Source organism: Equus quagga, chromosome 15, assembly GCF_021613505.1.
Source record: "Equus quagga isolate Etosha38 chromosome 15, UCLA_HA_Equagga_1.0, whole genome shotgun sequence".
NCBI lineage: Eukaryota > Metazoa > Chordata > Mammalia > Perissodactyla > Equidae > Equus > Equus quagga.
Genome location: NC_060281.1, coordinates 14,241,500 through 14,261,220, shown reverse-complemented (window position 1 = coordinate 14,261,220; position 19,721 = coordinate 14,241,500). Strand labels below are relative to the sequence as shown.

General features: G+C 40.4%; 1 protein-coding gene across 2 annotated transcripts; it reads left to right on the top strand.

Annotated features, from left to right (window-relative positions):
• The first annotated feature begins 729 nt into the window (after positions 1 to 729).
• On the top strand, positions 730 to 3,714 carry IL17A (interleukin 17A). Of its 2 annotated transcripts, none has more exons than XM_046638757.1 (3): positions 730 to 813; positions 1,935 to 2,137; positions 3,390 to 3,714. In XM_046638757.1, the coding sequence occupies exons 1-3, from the start codon at positions 787 to 789 to the stop codon at positions 3,625 to 3,627; spliced, it is 468 nt and encodes a 155-aa protein (XP_046494713.1). In that variant the 5' UTR covers positions 730 to 786; the 3' UTR covers positions 3,628 to 3,714. The 2 variants fall into 2 exon arrangements, with proteins under 2 accessions (XP_046494713.1, XP_046494714.1); XM_046638758.1 differs by having other exon boundaries at positions 787 to 813; positions 1,941 to 2,137.
• Positions 3,715 to 19,721: the final 16,007 nt, after the last annotated feature.

Genomic DNA, 19,721 nt, shown 5'->3' with positions numbered 1-19,721 from the left:
CCTCACTGGGGAGAGGGTCAGAGAGAGGCTGACATGTAGCCAGCCACATCTCTATCCACTGACCCCTCATCTTTATCAGCCTGTAGTAGTCCTCCATGTTCCTGAGGAGGAACTCTTCTCAAGGACCTGAAATCAAAGTTCGTCTCAATTAGAGAGTAGAGGAAAGGAAGGAGAGAACCATTCCTTCCTCCCTTTCCTTCTTATCCCTCCTCATTCCTCCTCTTTCTTCTTGTCCTTATCACCCTCTACTCTCTGTTGTCCTCATTTTCTCTACCTCCATCACCATTCTTCAGTCTCCAATTCAGTTTTCATTTCCTTCCTTTGCCTGGCTACCTCTCCTCAATTCTTCATCTCCATCTCATTCCTCTTGAAGAACTGCATGAGTTGACAAGCTGCTTGGTAACATGTAGTTTTAAACATGCCTTTAACAGTAAATATTGCATCTCTTGAACCTAGTTATTAGTTCCTTGAGCAGAGTAGGCATTCAACAAAGCAAGTGTTAATTCAATGAAATAATATGTCCTATCATCATTAAATTATGATGCCGTTCCCATTTTCCTTCAGAAGCAGATTTTACACGTCATAAAGGGGAGGTTCTTCTCTGACCTCATTTGGGGATGGAACTTTTAACTAAAATGGTGTCACCCCTAAAACCACTCCGACACGCCAACGTAAGTGACCACAGAAGAAGTAAAGTCCTATAAAAAGGGAGAAGATAGCGCTATACTTCAGCATCTCACAACAGGCAAGAGCTCATCCATCTCCAGTTAATCAGGAGAAACTACAATGGCTCCTCTGAGAACTTCATCCGTGGTGAGTCCTGCACTAAAGTGCAATGCTCTTGTTGATTTGGACCAGCTAATGTTTCTGGGCTGCGGGCATGAAATTCTGGATTCTAACTATGGAGATTCAAGAATACTGTATACATAGGATAGCAAATGAAATCTTTGGTAGTAGATACTTGTCATGGTATAGCATTTTCACGAACTGACATACATCAGTCTGAAAGTTAAGATTAAAACTGAAAGATAGCTATACTGAGGCTAAACCGCACAAGAAACATCACATGATGCTGTGCAGTAGGAAGGAATGCTTATTGAAAATCTGGTTTTCTGAGTACAAGGGATTTAATATAATTCTCCCACAGCATTTTTCTTTAATCCAAAGTAAGATGGATCACTCTCCTTGAGGATTTAATAATTTGTGGTAGTGACTTTTCTTTCCATCATCCTATTACTATAGCATAGTCTTGGTAGACCAAACCTATTTATTCTAAGTAGGTACATGTGTAACTGTGGTTAAGAGTAAATAGTTTTTATATTTTTAAAATATTTAACTTAAAGCATCTTTTTGAAACCCAATTTGATTACAGAATCAATATATGCAAATTTAGGAAAACCGGAAAATATACCTAAGAAAACATAAGGGGGCTCCGGTTTGGGGTTGGATGTTTGCAAATGGTACCAACAGCATTGCTAACACTAAAACTGAAACCACATGGATTTTCTCCAGCTCCTCCCTCTAAGGTGCACATTTGCCTTCACCTAGGTTTTCATAGAACACTAGGACAGAGAACAATGGCGCAGGAGGACGTTTTCTCCCAGAAAATCAAAGTCATTATTATTCCAGTGACCTGACAATGATGCATATACTGACAGGATGATGGCTTGCCATATTTACTAAAATTACTGCCAGCCAGTGAATAATGTGTCTTTCCTCAGTCAAATGAAGACTATTCAAGACTGGTGAAAACTCAATGGTCTTAACATTATTTTGAACTGGCCAGTTTTTCATTTAATGGATCTGAAAATTCAATATAGATTGTTCTGGAACATAGTATGTTCTCTATGGTTAGCAATACAATCATCATCACTATTTGTTAACAAAATCCCATGCTAATCCAATCTCCCCCCTCTCTCTCCTTGCCCATTCAGTTCCAGTCACTGCTGCTGCTGCTGAGTCTGGTGGCTATCGTGAAGGCGGGAATAGTAATCCCACAAAATCCGGAATGCCCGACCACTGGGGACAAGAACTTCCCTCAGAATGTGAAGATCAACCTAAACATCCTTAACCGGAAAACGAATTCCAGAAGGGCCTCAGATTACCACAACCGCTCCACCTCCCCTTGGAATCTCCAGTACGTAAGGGCCCCAGACAAAATCCCTGTATTCGTCTACCTTTTGTGCACCACATTGTCAGTTAAGTCACCTTGAGGATGATTTCACTGATTCAGAATCATCAGTCAAGCCTGGAAGGGCCATTGTGCAAAACAATGATTCTCAAGCTTTCCTTCTACAGACTTCTTTGATAGGACACAGGACAGCCCCCAACCCTGCTCCACTCCATAACACCTATCCTGTTAGATCTCGTTGTCACTGACACCAAAAACTCACCCAGATTAATGTTGGTCATCATTCTAATATTTATGATACCACGAGTCTTTTTTTTTTTTAAAAAAAAGATATTTATCATAGGAGGTTAATGCTTGAATTCTTTTTACCAGAGCTACCATTGAAATAACTAGCAATCAACTGGGATCTTTCCGCCTTTTCTTTTTTGGTCATATTAGCACTGGGAAAATACAACTTGAATCCCAGCAGAGAAAGTGTCATGTTGGATATTTCCATCCCATTTTGAGTTAGATAGTCTTGATCTACATTCCCAACAGACCTGCATTTGCCGTGTCCCTAGTGCATCTACTATTTAGACCCCATGAAGAATTAAATACAAAATGTGTTTTGATAAGTTGATTTTATGCAAAGAAAGCCTCAGTTCTGTGGAGCCTACAAATTCACAGACTGTGGGGTTTCTTCTCCTCTTCCCATAAGTAAGAATAGTTCAAATAAATCAATTTAAAAGTCAACTGAAATCACTCACTCAGCTGGAGGAGAGAGAAGAGAAGGTTCTAGAGGGGCTTAGCTTTTGTATCCAGCCCTTCATATCAGCTCTGGGCTCTGTCCCAAGAATGTGCTGTCAGTTAGGATTTTGAAGCATTCCCTGTTTCAAAGGCAGACTTCATTAAGTCAGATTAACAGCTCTCTTATTCGCAGATGACTCCCTTGGTCTTTTTCCATCTACATACTCTAAAAAAATTACCATTTGTGTCAAACTTAAATCCTTTCTATAGTCTCAGTCTATCTTATTTTGTTCATTCTTCAAAGAAATTGGGAAAAAACAGATTATTGTCTTTTTTTCTATAACACTTCGTGTGCTTAAAAATCCAAGTTTTCTGCAAACTGCTTCCTTTTCAGACTCACAGCCCTTAGAGACTTCGAAATGTCTGTAATTTGTCACTCTGCGTATTTGCCTCCCTTCGTTTACTCCTGTCTCATTGCCTTCCTGCTTCGACCAGGAATTCACCTTCTTCCTGGCTTTTGTCTCCCCTACAGCCGCAACGAGGACCCTGAGAGATACCCCTCTGTGATCTGGGAGGCGAAGTGCCGCCACCTGGGCTGTGTCAACGCCGAAGGGAAGGTAGACTTCCACATGAACTCCGTCCCCATCCAGCAAGAGATCCTGGTCCTGCGCAGGGAATCTCAGAACTGCCCCCACTCCTTCCAGCTGGAGAAGATGCTGGTGGCCGTGGGCTGCACCTGCGTCACCCCCATTGTCCGCCACATGGGTTAAGAGCTTCGGGTCTGACCCCAGCTCCCCAAAGCAGTTAGGCTTTCTGGGGAGTAGACCCAGCCCCATTTCTGACCAAACTCAGTGGGCTTCTTAAACTAATTGGAGTTTCAGCTGAAGTTTCAGAGGTAACACTTTAGTTCAGAGATAGAATCAGAATCTTCTTTCCCTTTCCCCAAGGAGGAAGTTTAGACTCAGCACCAATTTGCTTCTTGTTTGCTTTCCTAAGGGTTTTAAGTTATTTATGTATTTAAGAGGCCCTGAAATCACTTTGGGGCATAAGATTCCATTTTAATGTATTGCATGCCTTATTTTGTATTTTTTTTAAGACAAGATTCCAGACTTAGGAATTTTATTATTTAAAAGGTAAAACCTATATTTATATGAGTTATTTATGGATCTATTTATATTTCTTAAGTCTTTAGAAAAAGTGAAATAGTATGATTATCTATTCTGCCTAGTGTAATCCTAGATAGGATTAAATAGTGGTTGAAAATTTCTGAGTTTGTACTACCTATGGATATAAGATTTTCTCCTCTTTGTCTCTGAGGAGTACATGACATGGCTGAAAAGAAAGACTAGACGTAGTGTCTTATCTATTAACTTAATTTTGTGAATTGTGGAGGTTTCACAAGAGAGACAAGTCTAACTCTCTGCTCTGTTAAACCATTGTAAGAAAAATAATATGTAATAATAAAGTTTGGAAAGAAAATTTATTTCCTTATTTTTTCTCATTAAAAGTAGTTCAGGGGCCGGCCGGTGGTGCAGCCGTTAAGTGCGCATGTTCCACTTCAGCACCCGGGTTCTCCTGTTCGGATCCCAGGTGTGGACATGGCACCACATGGCACGCCATGCCTGGTAGGCTTCCCACATATAAAGTAGAGGAAGATGGGCTCGGATGTTCGCTCAGGGCCAGTCTTCCTCAGCAAAAAGAGGAGGATTGGCAGCAGATGTTAGCTCAGGTCTAATCTTCCTCAAAACGAAAAAAATAATAATAAAGCATTATATGTTAACAAAACTTTAAAAAAAAAAGTACTTCAGCGAGCTCAGCTTTCCCCTCTTTGGAAGAGGATGCAAATTCGCTGACAGAGCCATACAAGGCCTGCCTTTGAGTAACACCCTCCACCCACCCCAAGTCCAAGTTTTCAGTTTTACATGACTTCAGGACAGTAGAGCACAGAGGCTCTCATCCTATCAGCCAATGCTGTGGGCACAAGCATTCCAAAATGAATCAAGCAAATAAAAATAATGGCCCTGGGAAAATGGCATGTCATTATAAAGATCATGCAGGGAAAAGAAAAGACTGTCCCAAAATATGACCGGAGGTTTGACAGGGAGGAGGAAGTGCTGGGAGAAGACATTATCTTCAGACTAGAGTGTCCAGACTCTCTCCAAATGCAGGCTCCTTTTGAAGATTAATGTGAACCAGAGATGGAGAGAGGACATTTTTTTCTTCCTCAGGCCACACCCCCAGGATGCTTCCCCTGCTCTGGCTCTGATCCAGTGCACCCCAAGACATAGAAAAGAGCCAGTGGGGCAAAGCAAACTTGAGTATGAGAAAAGCTCAGCCCAAGTAAGACAAAAACTGAATCACATTCAATTCCAGAGTAGTTTCAAGTTTCGCATCGTAACCATTTTCCCCCACCACAGCCCAGCCTGCTGTTTTGCCCTACTTCTAGAGGCCCCTGGAAATTCTCAGGCCAGTCCCCAGGCTCCCTGCTTCTTGAAAGACCGTCTTCTGCACTCCCTCATTCTCCTGTAGGCTCCAGCCCACACAGAGGCTCATGGCTTTTCTCTGCTTCTTTTCCAATTCCAAACCCAGAAGTTGACTTCTCCAGTCCCCTTCCTTTCAGTGTCATTTTGTGCATTGCATCTTGATGCTCATGGCCATCTCTTGTCATGATCTTCACATAAGAGATCCCTAGGGAGCTGCCACTGAGAGTTTCTCACAGCCCTTATGCTTTACAACCTCTCACTAAAATCCTGCTGCTCGTTGTCCAGTTTTCCCTGAATGGCAGTGGTGAAAATAAAAATTTCTTTTTGTTTTGGGATGGAGGGCAAGAAAGGGGCCTATCTATCCACAGTCCTGAACCATTATTTCCCTCTGGGTTGTATTTTTGAGGATTTTGTGGGTGGAAAGAGGCCGTTGCCTTCCACGTCTTCCCTCCCTTGCTATGTGCTGCTTTTACTCCATCTTCATTTTCCCCATTACCACCATGATCCACCCAGTCATCTAGTCTAGAAATCTGTGAGGCATCCCTGCCTCTTCCCTCTTCCTCTCCCTCACTCCTAAGACTCGCACATCCCCAAACTCATTAACCAGCACTTCAGGAAACGTCTCAAATTAACCCCCTCCGTGCCCAGGTCCAAGACTTCATCTGTTCTCATTTCTCTCCTCAGTTATTGCAACAGCTCCTGTCCTCCTCTAGCCATCCTCCAGCATCTATCTATGGCACAGAATCAGACATGACAAAACACACCCTCAGTAATCTAGCCACGTGCCTCCTCCTGCTTTATCTCATCCTGCTTCCTCCTTCAAGTTTCGCCTGTAGTCATAGCGAAGTTGTTGTGACCACAAAGCTGTTCTTGACTTCAATGCCTGTGTCATGTGGTCCCCTTTACCTTGAATGCCTTTACTTTGAATACCTTGAATACCTCCCCTCCTGTTATGCCATTCATACGCTGCGGTTATGATCTGAATGCTTGTGTCCCCTTAAAATTCACATGTTGAAACTCAATCCCCAAAGTAATGGGATTAGGAGGTGGGGCCATCAGGAGGGGATTAGGTCATGAGGACAGAGCCTTCCTTAATGGGATTAGTGCCCTTGTTAAAGAGACCCAGAGAGCGCCCTCGCTCCTTCTGCCAGGTGAGGAGACAACGAGAAGTCTTCAACCCGGAAGAGCGCCCTCACTCAAACATGTTGGTGCCTTAATCTTGGACTTCCAGCCTCCGGAGCAGTAAGAAATAAATTTCTGTTGTTTATAAGCCACACAGTCTGTGGTATTCTGCTATAGCAGCCCCAACAGAATAAGGCACCTGTCCTGCCCACCTCACCCACCCTCACTGCTCTGCTCTTGCTTAGGGAGCATTTTCTCTAAAGAGCCTTCCAGACCCCATCACTCCAGTAATCCCAGATTAGGTCCCCCTCTTTCGGGCTCCACGAGCACTGTGGGAATCGTTTATCACTACTCTTACAGTGTATTGACTTTATCTATTTAACCAGTTTGTGGTCCCTTTCAAGCCAGACTATCAGCACCTGACCTGTCACATGGCAGACAGTCAATATTAAGGTAAACTTTGAACCAATGGTCCACAGACACCTCAAAGTCAACAGAGACAAAACTAAACTCACTAGCTCTGCTCCCAAACTAGTTTAACCTACTGGTTTTTTTATCTACTCAAATGACATCATGTACTCACCCCAGTGAGAAACTTAGATTTCTCTCTGTAACTCATTACCCTCATCGAATCGGTGACAAACCCCTCCTGAGTTCTCTTATGTCTTCTCCTCCCTCGCCAACTCCAGAGTTACTGTTCAAGCTGCAATGTAACATGGTGCTAACTGGTCTCTTTGCTTTGCTTCCCATAGTTTATAATTCAATGTCTCTCAAATATCTGGGGGAGCCTGGTCAGAGGAGGTAATTAAGAGCTGCTGCAACCAACAAAGCTCAAATAAACAATGGTTTATTTCTTAATCCGCAGGGAGCTTCGCTCCACTCAGACATTCAGGGACCCAGGCTGACTGAGGTTCTGCGTTCTTGTAGCAGCACCATCTAGAACTGCACAGTCTAACCCAGTAGCCACTAAGCACGTGTGGCTATGGAGCACTTGAAATGTGGCTAGTCCCAACTGAGTTGTGTTGTAGGTGTCAAATACATTCTGATCTCAAAGAATTTTTGTCATTGTTATTTTTCAGAGTAATTATTTGCAAGAGTTCAATTAATAGTTGTTAGGGTCATAATTTTAACGTGCAGCTCACACAGAGAGGGTGCTATCAGTACACTTCACATGCATTTTTCCTGGGTACAAAGGATGAGCTGTCTTATTACAGACTCAACAAGATATAAGATACGAGGGGGAGTGTGAAAAAATATCCTTAATATTTTGAGGGGGTTGGGGCAATGGAACACTGAAATGCTTGTTTTTCATTCTGGCTCCTCAGTTCTGGGGATTCTAATATTTTCTCTTTTTTTTAATTGACATGTAACATTGTATTAATTTTAGGTGGACAACATAATGATTCGATAAATGTATATATTGCAAAATGCTTACCACAATAAATTTAGTTAACATTCATCATCACACATACTTACAACTGTTTCTCCTTGTGATGAAAACGTTCAAGATCTACTCTGTAAGCAACTTTCAAATATACAATACAGCATTGACTATAGTTACCAAGCTGTACATGCCAGGACTTGTTTATAACTAGAATTTTGTACCTTTTGAACACTTTCATCCATTTCAATATTTTTTTAAATGTAAAATGTCTTGTTAATTTTTATATTGATAAATGTTTAAATGATCATGTTTTAGATATTGTGGGTTACATATATTATTGAAATTCAATGTATTAGAAATTCACCTGTCTCTGTTTACTTTTTTTAATATGGAAACTAGAAATTTCAAATTAAAATGTGGCCAGCATCACATTTCTGTAAGACATGTAGCCATTGAAAGCAAAGAGAAGGCTGAAAGCTATACGTGCAGGTTTTAAGGGCCAAACTCATTGGTCAGAACCCAGTCACACAGACCCACATTAACACCAATGAAGACTGGGAAACGTAGCATTTCTTCACATCCAAAAAAAGGAAAAGGAAATGGGATTTCATAAGCACATGACATTATCTCTGCCACAGGACATATGAATGAAGGCTCATGCATGACGTACTCCCACAATTACACAATTCCAAATGGCTGAGCTGTTACATGGCCACTTTCTAGTGTAAGAAAACCTAAGTTGCACTTGAAAGTAATGTAACAGGAATAACCTTGAATCTACTCTAAGTTTTTTTTGAGGAAGATTATCCCTGAGCTGACATCCGCTGCCAATCCTCTTCTTTTTGCTGAGGAATCTTGGTCCTGAGCTAACATCCATGCCCGTCTTCCTCCACTTTATGTTGGACGCCTGCCACAGCATGGCTTGATAAGCAGTGCATAGGTCCGCACCCAGGATCCGAACGAGCGAACCCTGGGCCATCGAAGAGGAACATGTGAAATTAATTGCTACACCACTGGCCCGGCCCCTACTCTACTTTTTAAAAAAATATTCTTTACAAATATTCTCTACACACATTCTTTAAAAATATTCTTTACAAATTTTGGCATTTTAAAATACTACAAAACAAATAACTCACTTGTGACATCCCTTACAACCAACTGGAGAACATTTGTGTTTATGATCATGCAACAATCATTGCTCTGTTCCATCACTCTCTGTGTTTCAAGAGTGTTCTGTCTAAAATGCAAACCTGATCACACAACTCCCCTGATCACTCCTCAGTAACTCCCCCATGCCTTAGGACAAAGTGCTAACTCTCTTGAATGACATAAAAGCGACTCCATGACCTGGCCCAGCCCACCTCTCATGGTGCTCAAACCACATTATCCCTCTCCACCACTAGCACTTGAGGCCATGCCTAAGTGGTTCCCACAGCTGGGGCTTTGCCCATGCTTCTTGTTTGCCTGGAGCTTCCTGCTTGGTCTCCCCATTTCTCCTCACCATTAAACAAGTACAACTATCTCCGGGAATGAGGTTTGAGAAACTTAACAGTAGTTGAGTCACCCAGGTGCACTCTGTCTGGCAACCATGTACAGACCAGCCTTTGGGAACCACTGTTGGAGAGGACCAACCTGAGATGTTCTCTCAGAATGTAGACAAAGAGTTGCAAAGACATAAATGAGTAAGAAATATAAATTGATCGTAGATATAAAAGATATGGAGCAGAGATGAAATACGTGAACAACAGAAATTTTGACTAACAAACCTGAATGAATTAAAGGGATACAATAAAGAAAGTTATAATAGGAGAAAAGATTCCTGGGTTGGGGAAATTTTTTTAAAAAATGAATCTGAAAATAGTTTGGACCAAATCAATTAAGAGAGGTCATACTCAAATATATTGAGCCATTTTTTTTTTTAATTTTTGAGAAGAAAGGAGACATAAAACCTACACCCAGGAGGAAAATATAAAATACCAAATCAGGAATCAAAATTATATTGATGTCAGATTTTCCCACATCAAACACCAGGAAGTAAGGGAGTAAATTCATCAAAGCACTAGAGGAGAGAAAGTACAAGCCAGACAGCACCTGCTCAGGAAGTCCTTCCTTGACCACCAAATGATGAATTTGTGAAATTTTGTTGAGTTGTGTACTTAAAAGTTTCACATTTCTCTGTATATAGGTAATGGTTCAATACAAATTTTGCTTAAGGAAAAAGAACAATGTGTAGCACAGGTAGTTTCTCAATAAATACTTGTTAAATAAAAGAATAAATGACCCAATCAAAAATTCTCTATCAAATACTATTCTATGAAGTCAACAGAAAGACCTTCTCTAGCATGTGAGGACAGAGAAAAATGCTATGTGTCACCTTTCTTGGTAAAAACTATATTCAGAGACATACTTCAGCTGACTGAGAGATGAATCGAAGCTAAGAACTCAAGAATGGGCATCTTATTCCTTATACTCCTTCTGTCCTGGACTCTCTGTGAGCGTTGAAACTAGGTAGACATTGAACTATGTCTAAATAATGGTTATAAGACTTTTTAAATGAATCTAAGAGCCAAAAGAAATTGTGCCCCCAAAAGCGAGAGAGCTAAAAAACAAGCCAATAATAATACAATCACCATCATCATCTAGATGATTGAACAGCAACTTCAAGATGATCTGAATGAGCATCATCCTCTAGATCTGCAGTCCAAGATTCAGTGAGCCCAGCCCAAAGGTGGGGGTGGGAAGGAGCAACACAAGGAGAAAGGCACAGAATTCCTCACTTCATTAAAATGAACTCCATTCTTGGCTTTGATAAGTAGATAATTTAAAGGTTACCTAATTTGATAAATAAAATAAAATTGAAAGGTAACCATCAGTAGATGTAAAACAAAGCCCTGTAAGTCTGTGCAAAGGATAAAAGACAAACCAAATATTGATCAGAAAGTAAAAGGAACAGGAAAATATTAAGGGAAAAAAATGCACTGCATAAAATAAGGGACAATATGAGAAAATGTGTTTAACTTACCTCTTAAAAAGCAAAGAGTCTCAAATTTGGTTTTCAAAAATCTAAATATACTCCAGAAATAAGAAATATCCCTAAAAACAAATGACATAGAAAGTTTAAAAATGAAAGGATAGGCAAGAAATATACCAGGCAAATGCATACTAGAAGAAATCAGGGATAATATCAATATCAGAAGAAGAAAAATTCATTAAATGTGAAAAAGTCACTTTATATGGATCGAATTTAGCCAAATACTAGAACAAATAAGTTATTAAAATTTATGCGTCAGATAACACACAAATGTATAAGTCAAAACAACTTTAAAAATGCAAAGACACTGGGGCTGGCCCCGTGGCCGAGTGGTTAAGTTCGCGGGCTCCACTGCAGGCGGCCCAGTGTTTCATTGGTTCAAATCCTGGGCGCGGACATGGCACTGCTCATCAGACCACGCTGAGGCGGCGTCCCACATGCCACAACTAGAAGGACCCACAACGAGAATATACAACTATGTACCGGGGGGCTTTGGGGAGAAAAAGGAAAAAATAAAATCTTAAAAAAAAAAAAAAAAAATGCAAAGACACTGTTGTGTCACATACTGTCGTCTGGAAGTTCTGTTCAGCAATGAAACAAATGTTGAGACGAAGACACAAATCACCATTATTTGCAGAGGGTACAATTACTTAGAGAAAAAATAAGCAAATCAGTAGGAAACCCATTAGATGCAATGAGAATGCTTAGAAATTGGCTAGCTACAAAACAAATATTTTTAAAATTGATTTCTCATCTATTAGTTATAACAAGTTCAAAAATATAATCAAAGAAGTACGATTCCTTACAGAAAAACAAAAATCTGAAATACCTAGAGCTAACCTTTTTGAAATATGAGAGAGATTTATAGAGAAACTATAAAATGTTGATGAATTATTAAAAATAAATAAATGGTCAGAAATACCACGTTCATGATGGGAAGACTATACACATACACAAAATAAAACAATTCTTTCCTAATTTATTTCTTTTTTCCCTCAGCTTTATTGAGATATAATTGACGTATAACACTCTGCAAGTTTAAGGTGCGTAATGTAATGATTTTACATATGTATATATTGCAAAATGATTACCACAATAAAGTTAGTTAACACTTCCATCACCTCACATGGTTACAATTTTGTATGTGTGTGATAAGAACTTTTAAAATCTACTCTTTTAGAAACTTCAAATATACAACATAATATTGTTATCTGTAGTCACCATGCTGTAGCTAATTTGTTTCTATATCTAATGCAATACCAATCGAATTCTATAAAGCTTTTTGTGGTAACATAAAAAATTTCTAAAACTCTTCTGAGGACGTATAAATCATTGAAGATTTGTCTACCAGCCAGTGAAACTTAGTTAAAAGTTAGCAATTTTTTTTTAAAGATTGGCACCTGCACTAACATCTGTTGCCAATCTTCTTCCCTTTTTTTTCCTTCTTCTCCCCAAAGCCCCCCAGTTCACAGTTGTATATTCCAGTTGTGAGTGCCTCTGGTTGTGCTATATGGGACGCCACCTCAACGTGACCTGACGAGCGGTGCCATGTCCGTGCTCAGGATCCGAACCAGTGAAACCCCAGACCACCGAAGTGGAGCACACGAACTTAACCACTTGGCCACAGGACCAGCCCCAAGCAATTTTTTAAATAATGTGGTTTGAGAACAGAAAAATAAATAAGCAAATTAAATAACTCAGAAATACGTCATGATATATATAAAGAATCTAAAATATTGTAAAAGTAAACTCATCACAAATTAGTAAAATGAGGGATTATTTAGTAAATAGATTTGGGTCTATTTATTGATTAACTATTTGGAAGAGAAATAAAATCAAGGTATAGATTTACCTTATATCATCTAGATTAGAGAGTAAAATATGAAACATAATAACCAAAAATTTAAAAAACTGAAAAAAAAATAGTCTCTCCAGCCAATGAGGTTATAGATAATCATTATTTTCATTACACTTCACTATAGTCAAATTTTTTAATGAGTACCCATCACTTTAAAAACAAACAATAAACATTTAAAAATTTCTATATAATGAAAAGTTAAAACACAACTGAATATTGAATACTTATCAGATATCCACATGGCAGAAGAGTCCATATCGCCACAGAAATAAAGAGATTTCCAAGTAGCAGGATGGATTAAACATCTAATTTTTCCTCATCCTGAAACTGCACTAAAACCACCATAAAGATAAAAAAATAAATAACCCAACAGACAAAAGCTACATAATTTTACGAGCAGAAAGCAGAGGATAAGTGAGAGCTGATTTTGTAAAACTGAGAGAGAAAAATCCAAAACTGGCAGAAGGGAAGCTGTGAACCCACCCGATTTATACCCCAGAACCTTCTGAAGCCTCAAGCCCCGCAGCGCCAGTCCCCTGGAGCTAGAGGGAAGGGGAGGGGGGGATTCCAGAAGTCTGCATGGAAAGTTGCTTGGGCAGCAGCTTGACCCCCGGCTCTTCTCCCCAACCTCCAACAGGCAGGCAAATGCTCCTCCCAACCTGAACAGAAAGTTGGAGGTTTATCTCTGGAGAGGGTACACATCCGGTCTTTGTACCTGGGTCTACCAGCACAGGTGAGGATGTGGTACCACCAACAGCAGGAGGATTAAGTGACCATAGAGGCTCTGAAAGCTGAGGACCATCCCATCCTGAGGCCTCTTTACCCCTTAGTTTCCCAAACTTTAGAAACAAAACCTCTACCTTCTGGTAGGAGAGTGAGGAATCTGCCCAGTCCAAAAGCAAAAGCCTAAAGGTACTCAGAGGGAGGTCCCCACAAATGGCCCACTGAGATCACCCTTCAGGGGAACTCAGAACCCAGAAATTGACCCACACACGCTGAGCTTCCAACCAGCTTTTATCTTAATCTCAAGCAGACATCTGAAAAACCCCTTAAACGTGGAAGATGTACCAAAATATATAAACAGAAAGCAAGTACGAGGAAACAGAAAACATGAGAAAGAAGGAAAGACCAAAGAAAAGAAGAAAACAACCAAAAAATATAATCAAATATCCTCAGATAGAGAAGATAATGCATCCATGAAATCAAAATAGGATACCACTTTAAAAAGAAAATACAGAAGCCAAAAAATGATGCTCTTGGAAATTAAAATACGGCAGCAGAGATAAAACAGTCAATAGAAGACTGGAAGAGAAAGTTGAGAAAATCTTCCAGGAAGTAGATCAAAAAGATGAAAAATAAGGGAGCAAAGATAAGAAAAGGGACCAGTTCAGGAAGAGCTATATTGTAATAGAAAGAAAGAATCATGAGAAAAGCGGGAGAGGAAATCAATAACAATATACCTGAAAGAAAATTCCTGGAACTGGAGACTACGAGCTGCTAGGGAAGGATTCATCAACTGCCCAGTGAGAATGAAAACAGACTCACACCAAGGCACACCTTAGTGAAATTTCAGAGTACTGACAACAAAAAGAAAATTCTACAAGCTTCCTGGGAGCAAAATAGATCAAGTATAAAGGACCGGGAATCAGAATGGTTTCACAAGTCTCAAACATGACCCCGGATTATAGAACACAGAAGAAAAATGCATTCAAAATCCTAAAGGAAAATCATTTCTGAGATAAAACTCCAAACACAGTGAAGCTATGTGTAGCCGCCCCTGATGCAGGAAGGGTTAATAATCACTGGAAAAGGCTTGCCAACAAACTGTGACCTGGAGGTGAGAAGGCTGGTTAGCCAAAGACGGGTAAGATCTCCAGGGGGAGGCAACCTAAGCCAGGCACAGCCGCCCAGGGCACAGATGGACACAGAATATTGGAAGCAGGAAGGGCTGTTGCCTAGGAGGCCTTGTATGCTCCGAGATAACAATATACGAGCACAGCAAAAACATGATAATATCAAAACAGAGACCGAGGGAGGTCTCCTTGAGAAATCACTAAGAATTCTTGGCATCTGCTAATTACTTTGTCCAGAACACTTTGTGTATGTTTAACAGATGTAAGCTGTGTATATATTGAAATGCTGGTTATAATAAACTCAGAGTGGTCATCAGCCCTCTCCGCATCTATTCTGGTGTGTACGTTGGATCACGACACCGACACTATGTTATGAAGGAAGAAAAAAGATATCTTCAGATATGCAAGATCTCAAATAATTTGCTTCCTGTGCAACCTTTCTTGAGAAACTATTTAAGGATGTGATCCAACAAAACAAGAGAGTACAGGGGCCGGCCCCATTGCCAAGTGGTTGGGTTCACGTGCTCCGCTTCTGTGGCCCAGGGTTTCACAGGTTTGAATCCTGGGCACGGACATGGCACGGTTTGTCAGGCCATGCTGGGGCGGCGTCCCACATGCCGCAGCTGGTGGGACCCACAGCTAGGAATGCTCAACTATGTATCAGGGGGCTTTGGGGAGAAAAAGGAAAAAATAAAATCTTTAAAAAAAAAAAGAAAGTATATTTGGACAGCTAATTTTTGACAAGGAAGCCAAGAACGTACAATGGAGAAAGGAAAGTCTCTTCAATAAATGGTTTTGGGAAAACTGGACAGCCACATGCAAAGGAATGAAAGTAGACCATTATCTTACACCGTGCACAAAAATCAAATCAAAATGGATTAAAGACTTGATGTAAGATCTGAAATCGTTAAACCTCTAGAAGAAAATATATGCAGTATGCCCTTCAACATCAGTCTTAGCAGCACATTGTCAAGTACCATGTCTGACCAGGCAAGAGAAACAATGGAAAACATGAACAAATGCAACTACATCAAACTAAAAAGCTTCTGCACAGCAAAGGAAACCATCAACAAAATGAAAAGACGACCTAACAATTGGGAGAAGATATTTGCAAACCACATATCAGATAAGGGGTTAATTCCAAAATATACAAAGAACTCACACATCTCAACAACAAAAAACTAACAACTCAATTAAAGAATAGGCAAAAGATCTTAACAGAGATTTCTCCAAAGAAGATATACAGATGGCAGACAGGCACATGAAAAGATGCTCAACATCATTAACTATCAGGAAAATGCAAATAATCAAAACTATAATGAGATTTCACCTCGCTCCCATCAGAATGGCTATAATTAAGGAGACAGGAAACAATAAGTGTTGGAGAGGATGTGTGGAGAAGGGAACCCTCGTACACTGGTGGAGTGCAAACTGGTGCCACCACTATGGAAAGCAATATGGAGTATCCTCAGAAAATTAAGCATAGATCTACCATATGATCCAGCTATTCCACTGCTGGGTAATTATCCAAAGAACTTGAAAGCACAAATGCATAAAGATACATGCACCCCTATGTTCATCGCAGCATTATTCGTAATAGCTAAGACTTGGAAGTGACCTAGGTGCCCATCAAGGGACGAATGGATAAAGAAGATGTGGTATTTATACACAATGGAATACTACTCAGCCATAAGAAATGATGAAATCCAGCCATTTGCGACAACATGGATGGACCTTGAGGGTATTATGCTAAGTGAAATAAGTCAGAGGGAGAAAGTCAAATATCATGCAGTCTCATTCATAAATAGAAGATAAAAACAATGACAAACAAACACATAGCAACAGAGATTGGACTAGAGGTTACCAGAGGGGAAGGGGGAAGGGAGGAGGGCAAAAGGGGTGATGAGGCACATGTGTGTGGTGATGGATTGTAATTAGTCCTTGGCTGGTGAACATGATCTAATCTACACAGAATTTGAAATATATTATGATGTACACCTGAAATTTATATAATGTTATAAACCAATGTTACTGCAATAAAAAAAAAGAGAGAGAGAGTAAACCAAGACATAGGAAGGTATGGAGTACAGGAAAGGAGTTAACACAGGAAAGATACAAAAGGACTCCCTGGCAGGATGGCAAAGGAGATCCCAGGATGACAGCTGTGCACCAAGAGTGGAGGGTACCCAGTCTAGATTGGACCCACATGACTCAAGAGACAGACATGTTGAAGACTGTTACCAGTAACAACCCCACAGCCATTGATCTCTCTTTTGAATCTGAGGACAGAGTCGCCAGGTAAGGTTGTCCCAGATTCTTATTTGTACTTGGCCTTTCTTGGCTAAGAGCTAATGAATTTCCTCTTGTATGCCTCTTGCTCTGCTGCCTGGATTAGTTCAAGATACTCATTTCCCTGCCACCAAAGTGTCTGTTTCGATCTACCTTCAAAAACTGGAGATGGGGCATGGTAGGCTCAGAAACAGAAAACACAAAGCCGCTTGCTCGCCTTGACTATATTTCTGCTGGACAGCAAGAACCTACCATATCAGTCAGGGTAGGCCAAATAGCTGAAGAACAGATCCAAAATGCATAATGGTAGAACACAAATTTATTCTAGACTGAATGTTTGTATTTCCAAAAAATTCACATGTTGAAATCTAATCCCCAATGTGATGATATTTCGAGATGGACCTTTGGGAGCTGTTTAGGTCATGAGGCTGGAGGCCCCATGAATGGGATTAATGCCCTTATAAAAGAGACCCTGGAGAGCTCACTCACCCTTTCTGCCATGTGAGGACACAGCAAGATGACTGCCCATGAACCAGAAAGGGATCCTCTGCCAGACCTTGATCTTGGTCTTCCCAGATTCCAGAACTATGAGAAATAAATTTCTGTTGTTTATAAGCCATCTTTCTAGTATTCCGTTATAGCAGCCTGAACGGACTCAAACATCACATAATGCTTCAAGTGAGGTGCTCCTGGTCAGTGGGCACGTCTCCTCCCTGTGGAGATTCAGGGACCCAGTCTCCTTTTCATCTCATGAATGTAAGGGGTGCTGGGAAAGGAGATCGCTGGACGAGCAGATGCATCCCAAATACAACTCTGCACCAGATTCTGGGGGCAGCTGGCCAGCTCTACTTCACTGCCCCCCCATCAAGTTCTCAGGTTTCCCACCTCTCACCCCTGCCCTCCCCAGATGCTCTTGCAAACTCTCAGGAAAGCTGAAGCCAGACTATGTCAAGATAAAGGATTCAGCCCAGATCCTGACAGCCTCCCCCAACAGGAGAGATGCTGCCTCTCCTCAGCACTTGGTTTTTCAGAACTAAGCAATCTACTATTTAAGCATGCAAACGGAAGTGGGAAACAACTATATAGAGAAGCAAGAGAAAGACAAACACAAGAGGCAGGACAGCGGTTCCTTCTAGAGAGAAAAGACAGGAAGGGGAGGAACATCAGGGTTCAAGTCCTGAAAATGTTTCACTTCTTAACTTGGGTAGTGTGGTTTCAGGGGTGTGAATTTTGTTTGTTTTTATTTACTTCTTTAAACTGTACACACACATTTTATTCATTCTTTTGTATATACGATGCATTTCACAACTAAAAGTTTAAAAAGGACATGGAAAAAACCACAAAGGAAAAAGGTGGTAGAGTCAGCTACACAAAACTATAAATCTTCTGTATGTTACAACACTACACTGAAATGCAAACAAGTTGAGAAAACGTTTGTGACAAATACCACAAGAGGTTCCTACCTGAACTCTTAACCTGAGTACTAGCCACACTCCCACCCCCGGGCCTTTGCCTTCCTGTTCCCTCCGCCACCAGGCAGAGTGTATCACACTCTTCCAGAGATGGCCTCATGCGCTTCCCTCCTCTTATTCAAGTCTTTGGGCAAGTGTCACCTTCTCAGCGAAGGCTTCTCTGACCACCCTGGAACTCGCTCTCCAACTTCCCTGATGTATTTTTCTCCATGGCATTCACCTCCTTCTGATATACTAGTTCACTGATCTATTCTGTTTTTTCTTTCACTCCTCGCTAGAATGAAAGCTCCTTGCAGGCAGGATTTTTTGTCTGCTTTGCTCAATGCTGTATCCCTGGCACCTAGAACAGTGTCTGCCGTCTTGTAGGTGCCCAATAGACATTCTTTGACTGAATGACTATGAAAAGTTCATGTTCATCGATAAGACAAGCAGTAGGAATGTCTGCTCAAAGGACAGAAGATAGACTGACAATGTAGCAAGGCTTCAAAATGTCTTTGAAGCCCATGCAGAAATATTTACTATCACTAACAATCAAATAAATTCACATTAAACTATTACTTACCTTTTGCCTATCGAATTAGCAAAGTGTATTTTTTAACAATAATAATGTTGGCAGCAATGTGCTAAATGGAGCAATTATTCACTGCTAATACATGTAAATGGGCACAACATTCTGAAAAGCAATTTTATAATTTAATTCAAGAATCTTACAAATGTTCATGCTCTTTGGACCAGGAACAACACTTCTAGAAAGTTATCAGAGCAAAATAGTTTTAAAATGCATAAACAAAACTGTGTACAAAACTACCATAGTTTATCATAAAATATCATGAAACATTTTTAAACGTTTAAAATGTAGAATAGGGGCCAGCCCCATGGCCAAGTGGTTGAGTTTGCGCACTCTGCTTCGGCAGCCCAGGGTTTTGCTGGTGCAGATCCTGGCTGCAGACCTAGCACCGCTCATCAAGCCGTGCTGTGGCGGCATCCCACATAGCGGAACTAGAAGGACCTACAACTAGAATATACAACTATGTACTTTGAGAAGAAGAAGAAGAAAAAAAAGAAGATGATTGGCAACAGATGTTAGCTCAGGCACCAATCTTTAAAAAAAAAAAATGTAGTATAAATATTGGGGTAAGAATTATGATGAGAGAAAGAAAATAGTTCAACTATTTGAAATAAAGCCTTAAAAAACAAGAAGGAAATACATAAAAATATCAACAGAAATTACTCTGAGTCACGGGGAATGGATAGTTTTACTGTTCTCTTTATAATTTCTGATTTTAAATGAACATCTATTTCTATTTAAATGGAGGTGCCTTTATGATCTGAAAATTGGCAGCTTTAAAAATAATAGTTGCTTGGTAATTTG

Excerpts from the sequence above, each read along its gene's own strand:
- IL17A (XM_046638757.1), top strand. The coding sequence starts at position 787 with ATGGCTCCTCTGAGAACTTCATCCGTG. Across the intron at positions 814-1,934 it reads CTCTGAGAACTTCATCCGTG|TTCCAGTCACTGCTGCTGCT; the intron begins GTGAGTCCTGCA and ends TTGCCCATTCAG. Across the intron at positions 2,138-3,389 it reads ACCTCCCCTTGGAATCTCCA|CCGCAACGAGGACCCTGAGA; the intron begins GTACGTAAGGGC and ends TCTCCCCTACAG.